The 12,274-nt window shown below is 39.0% G+C and overlaps 1 protein-coding gene across 7 annotated transcripts in view; it reads left to right on the top strand.

Annotated features, from left to right (window-relative positions):
- NEDD4 (NEDD4 E3 ubiquitin protein ligase) overlaps window positions 1–12,274 on the top strand; it is a 132,794-nt gene that overhangs the window by 104,351 nt on the left and 16,169 nt on the right. For all 7 annotated transcript variants that reach the window (XM_061157213.1, XM_061157215.1, XM_061157218.1 and 4 more), the window contains 6 exons: window positions 604–684; window positions 925–979; window positions 1,075–1,133; window positions 2,171–2,236; window positions 6,673–6,902; window positions 7,625–7,746. In XM_061157213.1, the coding sequence (XP_061013196.1) occupies window positions 604–684; window positions 925–979; window positions 1,075–1,133; window positions 2,171–2,236; window positions 6,673–6,902; window positions 7,625–7,746 (613 nt within the window). The remainder of the gene's footprint in view (window positions 1–603; window positions 685–924; window positions 980–1,074; window positions 1,134–2,170; window positions 2,237–6,672; window positions 6,903–7,624; window positions 7,747–12,274) is intronic.

Here is a 12,274-nt window from a genome sequence, read left to right as displayed (position 1 = left end):
TAATAACCTTTTTGAGCTTACCTTCTTATCTCTTAAAATTAATAAATTATCTAATAAATATCTAATAAATTATCACCTTAGCACCTGTCTAGGTACCAAAAAGCACGTTCAAGGCCTCAGAAATAACACGTGCTCCAGCTTTATGTCCACTGTTACACCAGTTTTTATTCAGAGAAGAGCCCTGTGTAGTGACATAATCCTTAAAGCATGGGCAAAATACTCTAAATGGTTTTTGTGAAAGGGCAAGTAAGTTAATATGGATCCTCCTCAAGATCTAATTGAATTTTTTAAAATTTTTAAATTAAAAATTTTTTTTTTTGCCCATGCCACACGGTATGTAGAATTCTAGTTTCCCAGTCAGGAATCAAACCCATGCCCCGGGCAGTGGAAGCATGGAGTCTTAACCACTGGATTGCCAGGGTCCCTTAGAACTGAATATTGTAGCCTATGAATGAGAGATTTTAGATGAGAACGTATTATTTCATTGAGTAAGCAAATGAAAGTGAATTCATTGATATTAGAAAACATAGTAACAGATTGACTTTCGTGATTTTAAAGTTTGTGTGTATATATTGTTTTCTTTATTTACTCTACCAAAAAAAGGAAGATCCAAGACTGAAAATTCCAGCTCATCTGAGAGGAAAGACATCACTTGATTCTTCCAGTGACCTGGGGCCTTTACCTGTAAGTTTATAGAACTATCACCCATCTAACTTGACTGTCTCAAACATTTGTATTTCGAAATACAGTAGTTCTTTCACAACTTAATTATTTAATTAATAATTAATATTATTGTTTAAGTGTTGATGTCCTCTACTAAGAATGGAATATACAAATTAAATCAACCATATAACCAAAACCATTTTTCTGCCCATACACTGAAAACCTGTTCCTAATATAATTGAAATATGTTGTTCATTATAGCCAGGATGGGAAGAAAGAACTCACACTGATGGAAGAATCTTTTACATAAATCACAGTATGTGCAATGTGATTTTTTTTCCATTACATTATCTTTTGTAATATCAAATTTTGTGCATGAGAATAAAGAACCTCTTTTTTTTCTTTCTTCAGATAGTAAAAAAACACAATGGGAAGACCCTCGTTTGCAGCATGTAGCAATAACTGGACCAGTAAGTCTCTTTGTATCAGCATCCTTTGATGGGGTTGTCCTCTTACTTGTCTCTTCAAGGACAGATGATGAAGGGTATAGCACTAAATAAAGGTGTTGAGAGGAAAGCACATTTGCAAATCTCTCCTCTCCCCACCACCCATACACCTGGTCTCAGTTATTTGAAAAGGGCATTTAAAGTCGTTACCTCTACTCTACACAACAACCTTGGGATGCCAGTGAGCCAGAAAGTTAACTCAGTGACACTAACTCAGCAAGGCTGCTGTGCTCAGACTGGTACTTGAAATAATCTGAAAAAAGAATGCTGGAATCCTCAGTAAATCAGAGAGGAACCCAGAGTGTATCTGATGAGAAAGCCAACAGTGCCTTGTCAAATCAGGGTCATGTCTTGAACTTTTTGCTTGAAATCATTGTAAATACTGGTATATAAGACATTCATATTTAAAGTACAAGTATTACTATGTATGATGTTTATACTATTCTTGAGTCAGATTAATGATAGGAAAATAATTCTCCTCTTTTATATAGCTTCTTTTTCAGATTATAATTGTTTTCTTATTCACAAAAATAAGTAAAATTGAAGATACAATTCTTTCAGATTACTCTTGTGACTCCATGTTTAGTCTTTTAATGGATAAAAAAGGCAACTCCTCAGAGTTCAAGGAAAAAGTACATTTTTCAAATTGTTCCTTTAATGGAGAAATCACTTTGAAAGTCTCTTTAGAAATGGAAATTTTCATTTCTAATATTTCTTTACTTGGAAGACATTTCCTGTTTCTGGCCTATTGCATTTCAAGAATACTGCATGATGAAAATTGCAGCCATAAGAATTGCTGGATACAATTTTATCTTAAACAGAGAAATTAAAATTTTTTAAGTTTTATATTTCTTTTTCTTTGAATTAAACTTTTCTTTCCAAATATTCTCTTTTAATGCCTTTAACTTATGTTCATAAAATACCCAGAGGGGAGTTTTTTAAATTGTTCCAGAATAAAACAACTTAAACCTTCTTTATTTTTCCAAAATTTTTAACTCTAGGCAGTGCCCTACTCCAGGGATTACAAAAGAAAGTATGAGTTCTTCCGAAGAAAGTTGAAGAAGCAGGTTAGTGATACTTATAATGAGTTCTTAGGAATGTTTGTCATATGGACTGAAAGCGTGAGAAGTACATTTGAAAAAGTAATAGAGAGTTTATTATATATGAACAATTTTGAATAGCTTCTTTTAGGGAAAGGGTGCTTATTTTTTTAGTAGCTATATGATTAGAGTCTAGTTATTTTATGTCTGTATGTTTCAATATGCCTTGCAATAGAGAAATAATTTTAAAAATTTGCTTTTGAAGAAATCTAACTAGAGTTCCTCCTGGGTCTGTGGGGTTTGGGTTTTGTAGAAACTGAGCAAGAGTAAGTCAGGAGATTATCCTGTGGCCTAGACTTTGCTTGTGTAGGAGGACTCTGGATTCTGCTTCTGCTTGGACTGCTGTTTTCCAGTGTTAGTTACTCAATTCTTTACAGCTTCAGGTATAATATATCTCTGCATAATTTGAATGTACGGCTGTGATTGGAGCAGTCCTCTTGTTATCTCCTTTTGCTTATCGGATATATTCAGAACACTTTCTCCATCACCACAAATTCAATGTGTTTGGCACTAAATCTGCCCACCTATTTCATTGCTATTGGTTATGACTGTTTTTTTAAGTAATTAACTTTTTTAAATTGAAAGAGTCTTTAAGTTCCATAATGCTTTACAGTTTTCAAAGGTTTCATACACATGGTTTTATATAATTCCATAATAACCCCTTCCCCCCCACCTCTGTCTTGCCCCTCCCACACCCATAATCACTAGTTTGTTCTCTCTCTCTCTCTCTGTGTATATATATTATTTATTTATTTATTTTTGGCTGTGCTGGGTCTTCGCTGTTGTGTGGGCTCTTCTCTAGCTGTGGCGAGCAGGGGCTTCTTTCTCTTCAGGGCAGTGCGCGGGCTTCTCATCATGGTGGCTTCTCTTGCGGTGCCCTCGGGCTCCAGGGCACAGCGGCCTCAGTAGTTGCGGTTCCTGGGCTCTAGAGCACAGGTTCAGTAGTTGCCGCGCACGGGGTCAGTTGCCCGTGGCATGTGGGATCTCCCAGGACCAGGGATCAAACCCATGTCTCCTCCGTTGGCAGGTGGAATCTTTATCACCAAGCCCCCACGGAAGCCCTGCTCTCTGTATCTGTGAGGGATGACCGTTTTTTAACGCCTTTCTGATTTGCGCATGCGTCTCCCCTTGCCCTGCAGTTCAGGAATACTGCCACTAGGTGGCTACATTGGGCTACACTTCCTTGCCTTCCAAGCCGGAAGCCTGGTTTTCCAAAGATTCAAGATGGCTTCTGCTGCCACAAATTTTTCTCATCCAAAACAGGACAAAAATGAAATGCAGTACTTATTTAGTGCAAATATGCCTTAATAAAATCTTAAAATATCTTCAGTGTTTTAAACTCATCTTCAATAATAACCTTGTTTTAAAATTGCTCTGGAAATTTGTTTTCTACTTCTTAAAATTCTTTGGGATTCTAAGTCTGTTTTGAATTACTTATATGGTAAATATTTTCACTCTTAATGACAAGACACTGGTGGAATAGAAGTATTAGCTTCTCCATTTGCCAATATGAACACTTATAAACACACGTTACAGTGTCTAATGGCTGATACTCTCTAAGCAGCAGGTCACAGAACACAAAACCATAGTGAAAGTGGTAATTTTTATTGAGTTCTGACCACATATTGGCATTTTTCTTAAGTTACATGTATGATCCCTGTGTAATCTCTGCAGTAACTCTATAATGAAAGGACTATTATTATCACATCTTAAAGTTGAGGAAGCTGAGGCTCAGAGAAACTAAGCAGTGTGATCAAGTTCCATGGTTATTAGCAGCAAAGCCAGGTACAAACCAAGTGGTGCTGTGTCAGAGTCCATGCTTCTGACTCACATGTCATACCATATTGGGGATTAAGGGAAGAAGTTACCCAGAATGCAAGAAAGGTATATAAGAAGATGAAATTATGAAAGAAAAGATTAAGAGATATGAAGCTGTTCCAGAAGAAGAGCCTGAGGAAGAGGCTGAGAATCTGAATCCTCAGTTTAACAAAATGTCCCAAGCAGGATTTAAGAAATAAGACTCCTGTCTGGACACATTGCATCACAGCAGAAGAGCAGAACATCAAGGCGGAGATAAAAATGTGTGAAGCAGTGCTCCAAAGCCTTGAGCTGCCTTTATCCTTTCCCTCCACCTCATCCTTAACATGTCATTAGTTTGGATTAAGGGTGGCTAATCATTATTGAGATCACTGTGTGCCAGGCACTGTGTCAGCACATGCAATGCGTTGTCCCAGTTATTCCTAAAACAGCTCCCTAAGAGTAGATACTTTTATCGTCCCTATTTTTTAGATGAGGTAATGAAGCGTTAGGAAAGCTGAAGCCAGGACTTGAACACAGAGTCACCTGACTCCAGAACCCATGCATGATCCACCACTCAGCTCAGATGTGGAATTTGCTCCTATGGCCTCCCTTCTGTAGCTGTCACTCACTCAGAGGGCCCATTCATTTTCTGTCACTCAGGCTGTTTCAGGGGTCTTTCACTGACCCGTGTGTCTTTTGTCTCCCCTCGTGTGTGCTTAGCTGCTTAGTCATTTCCGACTCTTTGCGACCCCATGGACTGTAGCCTTCCAGGCTCCTCTGTCCATGGGATTTTCCAGTCAAGAATACTGGAGTTGGTTGCTATTTCCTCCTCCAGGGGATCTTCCTGACCCAGGGATCGAACCCCAGTGTCCTATGTCTCCTGCATTGCAGGCAGAGTCTTTACCCACTGAGCCATTGGGAAAGCTCCATTGAAATACCTTTTAGATCTGATGGCGTCAGCCCCTGAGAACATAGCAAGAAGCCTGATCCTGCGACTCCCTGCTCAAGCAGTGCTTCTTAGGCAGCCTTCACACCGTCTACACTGCGGCCTCAGACTGCTTCTGCAACTCCTTCTACTGGAATCCCTTCTCTTCTTCCCCTCCCCCTTCTGTACCATCCAGCTCTCGGATGGCTGGGACTCTTCTCCCTGCTTGCTGTTCCTCAGTCCTTCTCTCCCTTTCCACCCCAGCCAGGATGTTCTCTCGAAGCCTCCTTGGTTGTCTCACTTGTAATTAATAGCTCAGTTTTATTTTTGCCTACAACACTTTGCTTCTGTTTCTATTGTTAGCAATTTTTCTGCTCTTTTAAATCTCAGAATTAGTAACATTTACATTTGTTTCTCACACACACACCAGATTATAAACTCTCTGAAGAAGTGACCACACCTTATGCCATGTTTTCATTCCCTTTTCCTCCCATCTCTGGCCCCTTTGCAGTACCTACCTAGCATGGACCTGGCCCAGAGTGGGCCTTGAGTAAGTGCTTGTTGAGTCACTTACCTGCACTAGTAGTTTGCCCACTGTCTAAAATTATAAAATTGCTTTTCTCCAGTCTTACCAGTTTTTTAAATTGCATAAGCAGCAGAGGAAACTGTTTGTGGTTTACTTCCTCTGCTGCTGACACAGAGAGGAAGTATACCATACTTCAGTTGCAGCCCTCAGCCTCAGCAGTTGTGGCACATGGGCTTAGTTGCTCCACAAAACTTACATTATACTTATATTGCTTATCTAAACTGCTTATATCATTATGTTTCTAAGGGCTTTGCATGTTTCCTAAGTATTTTGTGAGTGAAATTGATTTAGAGCTAGCCCTCTTTCCTTTTCTTGATTCTATAGAATGTTGGTGGCATGTTTTCTTTTCATGGTTTCCACTGGAACATTGCACACAGAATACTCAAAAATAAAATATTCAGATATATTTCTATATAATTTACAGTAAGGTCTACCTAAAAGCATAGTTATCTACATTTGTCATATAAGCAAATTGTGTATAAAAGATAAGTGAGGCGATGTAGCTCATTCATTAAGAACAGAGGCTCAGAAGCTAAGACTTTCTTAACTTGGATCTTTAGTTTCTTCATCCATAAATGAAGACAATAATAGGTTCTTCATAATGTTGTTATGAGGAGTAAATGAGTTAACCCATTAAAATTCTGGGAACAGTGCTGGCACAGTCTGTAAAAGTTAGCACCTGTTAATGAGTGAAGTAAACCGCTCCAGAGAGGAAATATGGAGGCCAGGGGAGAACCCTAAGCTGACAGGCAGACAAGTATTGATAGCAGGCAGTGACTTGACTGTCAGTCACAGAATGTCTTTCTTGGATCTTAAAGAGGAAATGACTGCTCATGAAATGCCTTCATGTGAGTGTTACTATCAGTAGCTGCTTCTTCAGATGTGAAAATGAGAAGTCTTTATTATTACGTGACCAGAGAAAATGCATGAGTTCTTTAATACTGTGGAAGGAATACAAGACAATATACCTAGGCCTGTTATCCCTGAAAAAAGATCTTGGGCACAGGAGTAGAATACAGTGAATTTTATAATGTTCATGAGAGAAATATGTGTTGAACTGATTTAAACAGTCTCTCTTCTCTGAATTTTCAGAATGACATTCCAAACAAATTTGAAATGAAACTTCGCCGTGCAACTGTCCTTGAGGACTCTTACAGGAGGGTTATGGGGGTCAAGAGAGCAGACTTCCTCAAGGCTAGGCTGTGGATTGAGTTTGATGGTGAAAAGGGACTAGATTATGGAGGAGTTGCCAGAGAATGGTTCTTTCTGATTTCGAAGGAGATGTTTAACCCTTATTATGGGTTGTTTGAGTATTCTGCTACGTAAGTACCTTTACAATGACTGTGTACAGAAAAAAAGAAAATCACTGTTTTGAAAATAACAGAGGGAGGTGATGGGAGGGAAATGTAAGTCACAATGCTCCAGAAAAGGGGAGAGGGTAACTAATGTTGTTTCAGAAATAACTTTTAAAAGTTATAGTGAAATATATATAATATAAAATTTACCATTCTTATCATGTTAAAAGCATTCATTGTTGTGCAACCATCACCACCATCTACCTCCAGAACTTTTTCATCATCCCACACTGAAACTCTGTATCCTTTAAACATGATCTCCCCCATTCCCTGGCATTAACCATTCTACTTTCTGTCTCTATAAACTGGACTGTTCTCAGTACCTTGTATAAGTAGAATCATACCGTATTTGACCTTTTGTAACTGACTTAACTTCATTAGCATAGTGTTCTCAAGGTTTATCCATGTAGCAGTATGTGGTAGAATCTCCTTCCTTTTGAAGGCTGTGTAATATCCCATTATGTGTCTGTACCACATTTGTTTATCCATTTAGCTTTCAAAAACATTTTAATTGTTTCCACCTTTTGAACAAAATGACTGTTTTTAAAACCATTAAATCCAGTGGTCTAATATGGTTGTAATAGAGTTGAACAACTGTAAAAAGAGGGAGACGATTTATAATTACTTGTCATATTAAAATTTTTATATGAAATATAGAAAGGAGCATTTAAATGTGATTATCTTTACAGGGATAATTATACCCTACAGATAAATCCCAACTCTGGACTGTGTAATGAAGATCACCTCTCTTACTTCAAGTTTATTGGACGGGTAGCTGGGATGGCGGTGTATCATGGCAAACTGTTGGATGGTTAGTATTTTTTTTTAATTGGAGGATAATTGCTTTACATGTTGTGTTGGTTTCCGCAGTACATCAATGTGAATCAGTCGTGTGTGTGTGTATATATATATATGTATATATATCCCCTCCCTCATGAGTCTCCCTTCCACCCAACCCCCTATCCCACCCCGCTCAGTTGCCGCAGAGCTGAGATGAGCTCCCTGTGCCTTCCCATGAGCTATCTTATTTTACACATGGTAGTGTATAATTACCATTACACATTAACATTAACATTACACATGGTAGTGTTTTTTTTTTCTTTTTATTTATTTTAATTGGAGGCTATTTACTTTACAATATTGTGGTGGTTTTTCCTATACATTCACATGAATCAGCCATAGGTGTACATGTGTTCCCCATCCTGACCCTCCCTCCCACCTTCCTCCCCATCTCATCCCTCAGGGTCATCCCAGTGCACCAGCCCTGCGCACTGTCTCATGCATCCAACCTGGACTGGTGATCTATTTCACATACGATAATATACATGTTTCAATGCTATTCTCTCAGATCATTCCACCCTCACTTTCTCCCACAGAGTCCAAAAGTCTGTTGTTTACATCTGTGTCTCTTCTGCTGTCTCGCATATAGGGTCATCATTACCATCTTTCTAAATTCCATATATATGCGTTAATATACTGTATTGGTGTTTTTCTTTCTGACTTACGTCACTCTGTATAATAAGCTCCAGTTTCATCCACCTCATAAGAACTGATTCAAATGCATTCTTTTTAATAGTTGAGTAATATTCCATTGTATATATGTACCACAGCTTTCTTATCCGTTCGTATGCTGATGGATATCTAGGTTGCTTCCATGTTCTAGCTATTATAAACAATGCTGTGATGAACACTGGGGTACATGTGTCTCTTTCAGATCTGGTTTCCTCAGTGTGTATGCCCAGCAGTGGGATTGCTGGGTCATGTGGCAGTTCTATTTCCAGTTTTTTAAGGAATCTCCACACTGTTCTCCATAGTGGCTGTACTAGTTTGCATAAAAAAGAATGCATTTGAATCAGTTCTAATGAGATGGATAAAACTAGAGCCCATTATACAGGGTGAAGTAAGGCAGAAAGATAAACACCAATATATTATACTAATGCATATATATGGAATTTAGAAAGATGGTAATGATGACCCTATATGCGAGACAGCAAAAGAGACACAGATGTAAAGAACAGACTTTTGGACTCTGTGGGAGAAGGCGAGGGTGGGATGATCTGAGAGAACAGCATCGAAACATGTATATTATCAAGTGTGAAACAGATCGCCAGTCCAGTAATAAAATAAAAATTTAAAAATATATATTTTCTCCCATTCTGAAGGCTGTCTTTTCACTTTGCTTATAGTTTCCTTCATTGTGCAAAAGCTTTTAAGTTTAATTAGGTCCCATTTGTTTATTTATTTTTTTTATTTCCGTTACTCTGGGAGGTGGGTCATAGAGGATCCTGCTATGATTTACATCAGAGAGTGTTTTGCCTATGTTTTCCTCTAGGAGTTTTATAGTTTCTGGTCTTACATTTACATCTTTAATCCATTTTATTTTTGTGTTTGGTGTTAGAAAGTATTCTAGATTCATTCTTTTACAAGTGGTTGACCAGTTTTCCCAGCACCACTTGTTAAAGAGATTGTCTTTTCTCCATTGTGGTCAGAAAAGATGCTTGAGATGATTTCAATAGTCTTGAATTTACCAAGGCTAGATTTTATGGCCCAGGATGTGATCTATCCTGAAGAAGGTTCTGTGTGTACTTGAGAAAAAGGTGAAATTCATTGTTTTAGGGTGAAATGTCTTATAGATATCAATTAGGTCTAACTGGTCCATTATATCATTTAAAGTTTGTGTTTCCTCACTAATTTTCTGTTTAGTTGATCTATCCATAGGTGTGAGTGAGGTATTAAAGTCTCTCACTATTATGGTGTTACTGTTAATTTCCCCTTTCATACTCGTTAGCATTTGCCTTACATATTGCAGTGCTCCTATGTTGGGTGCGTATATATTTATAGTTGTTATATCTTCTTCCTTTGATCATTATGTAGTGTCCTTCTTTGTCTCTTCATGGTCTTTATTTCAAAGTTTATTTTATCTGATATGAGTATTGCTACTCTTGCTTTTTTTTTTGGTCTCCATTTGCGTGATACATCTTTTTCCAGCCCTTCACTTTCAGTCTGTATATGTCCCTAGGTTTGAGGTGGATCTCTTGTAGACAGCATATATAGGGGGCTTGTTTTTGTATCCATTCAGTCAGTCTTTGTCTTTTGGTTGGGGCATTCAACACATTTACATTTAAGGTAATTATTGATAAGTATGGTCCCATTGCCATTTACTTTATTATTTTTGGTTCGAGTTTATAAACCTTTTCTGTGTTTCCTGTCTAGAGAAGATCCTTTAGCATTTGTTGGAGTGCTGGTTTGGTGGTGCTGGATTCTCTGAACTTTTGCTTGTCTGTAAAGCTTTTGAATTCTCCTTTATATCTGAATGAGATCCTTGCTGGGTACGGTAATCTGGGTTGTAGGTTTTTCTCTTTCATCACTTTTAAGTATGTCCTGTCATTCCCTTCTTGCTTGAAGAGTTTCTATTGAAAGATCAGCTGGGGATCCCCTTATGAGTTATTTGTTGTTTTTCCCTTGCTGCTTTTAATATTTGTTCTTTGTGTTTTATCTTTGTTAATTTGATTACTGTTTGTCTTGGCATGTTTTGCCCTGGGTTTATCCTGTTTGGGACTCTCTGGGTGTCTTGGACTTGGGTGGCTATTTCCTTCCCCATTTTAGGAAAGTTTTCAACTATTATCTCCTCAAGTATTTTCTCATGGCCTTTCTTTTTGTCTTCTTCTTCTGGGACTCCTATGATTCAAATGTTGGGGCATTTGACATTGTCCCAGAGGTCTCTGAGATTGTCCTCATTTCTTTCTATTCTTTTTTCCTCTCTGCTTCATTTATTTCCACCTTCTATCTTCCACCTCACTTATCCTATCTCTTCTGCCTCAGTTATTCTACTGTTGGTTCCCTCCAGAGTGCTTTTGATCTCAGTTATTGCATTATTCATTATTGATTGACTCTTTTTTATTTCTTCTAGGTCCTTGTTAAACTTTTCTTGCATCTTCTCAATCCTTGTCTCCAGACTATTTATCTGTAACTCCATTTTGTTTTCAAGATTTTGGATCATTTTTACTATCATTGTTCTGAATTCTTTTTCAGGTAGACTCCCTATCTCCTCCTCTTTTGTTTGGCTTGGTGGGCTTTTATCATGTTCCTTTACCTGCTGAATATTTCTCTGCCATTTCATCTTGTTTAGATTGCTGTGTTTGGGGTGGCCTTTCTGTAGGCTGGAAGTTTGTGGTTCCTCTTTATTATGGCGGTTCCTCCCTGTGGGTGGGGTTGGACGAGTGGCTTGTCAAGGTTTCCTGGTGAGGGAAGCTTGCGTTGGTGTTCTGATGGATGGAGCTGGATCTCTTCTCTCTGGAGTTCAGTGAAGTGTCCAGTTGTGAGTTTTGAGATGTCTATGGGTTTGATGTGACTTTTTGGCTGCCTATATTTTTGTGCTCAGGGTATGTTATTGTGTTGTTGAAGAATTAGCTTGGTATGTCTTGCTGTGCAACTTGTTGGCTCTTGGGTGGAGCTTGGTTTCAGTATAGGTATGGAGGCTTTTGGATGAGCTCTTGTTGATTAATGTTCCCTGGAGTCAGGAGTTTTCTGGTGTTCTCAAGTTTTGGATTTAAGCCTCCTGCCTCTGGCTTTCAGTCTTATTCTTACAGTAGCCCCAAGACGTCTCCATCCATACAGCACTGATGATAAAACAGCTAGGTTAATGGTGAAAAGATTCTCCACAGTGGGGGACACTCAGAAAGGTTCACAGAGTTACATGGAGAAGAGAAGAGGGAGGAAGGAGATAGAGGTGACCAGGAGAAGAGGGGGAGTCGAAAGGGGAGAGAGCAGTCTATCCAGTAATCAGTTACCTATTTGCTCTCCACAGTCTGGAACACTCAGAGAGGTTCACAGAGTTCCATAGAGAAGAGAAGAGGGAGGAAGGAGCTAGAGGTGACCAGGAGGAGAGGAGAGGGGGGTCAAAAGGAGAGAGACCAATCTAGCCTGTGATCAGTTCCCTAAGTGTTCTCCACAGCCTGGAACACCCAAAGAGATTCACAGAGTTAAGCAGAGAAGAGAAGTGGGAGGGAAGAGATAGAGGTGACCTGGGGGAGAAAAGGGAGAGTCAAAAGGGGAGAGAGCAATCAAGCCAGTAATCACACTCTTAAGTAAAAATGTACTGAATATTGGATTCTTAAAGGTACAGAAATGATTCAGTTCAGTTCAGTTCAGTCACTCAGTCGTGTCCAACTCTTTGCGACCCCATGAATCACAGCACGCCAGGCCTCCCTGTCCATCACCAACTCCGAAGATTACTCAAACTCATGTCCATCGAGTCGGTGATGCCATCCAGCCATCTCATCCTCTGTCGTCCCCTTCTCCTCCTGCCCCCAATCCCTCCCAGCATCAGGGTCTTTTCC

Source organism: Dama dama, chromosome 12, assembly GCF_033118175.1.
Source record: "Dama dama isolate Ldn47 chromosome 12, ASM3311817v1, whole genome shotgun sequence".
NCBI lineage: Eukaryota > Metazoa > Chordata > Mammalia > Artiodactyla > Cervidae > Dama > Dama dama.
The sequence above is the reverse complement of the archived record's forward strand: the minus strand, read 5'-3'. Positions and strand labels throughout refer to the sequence as shown.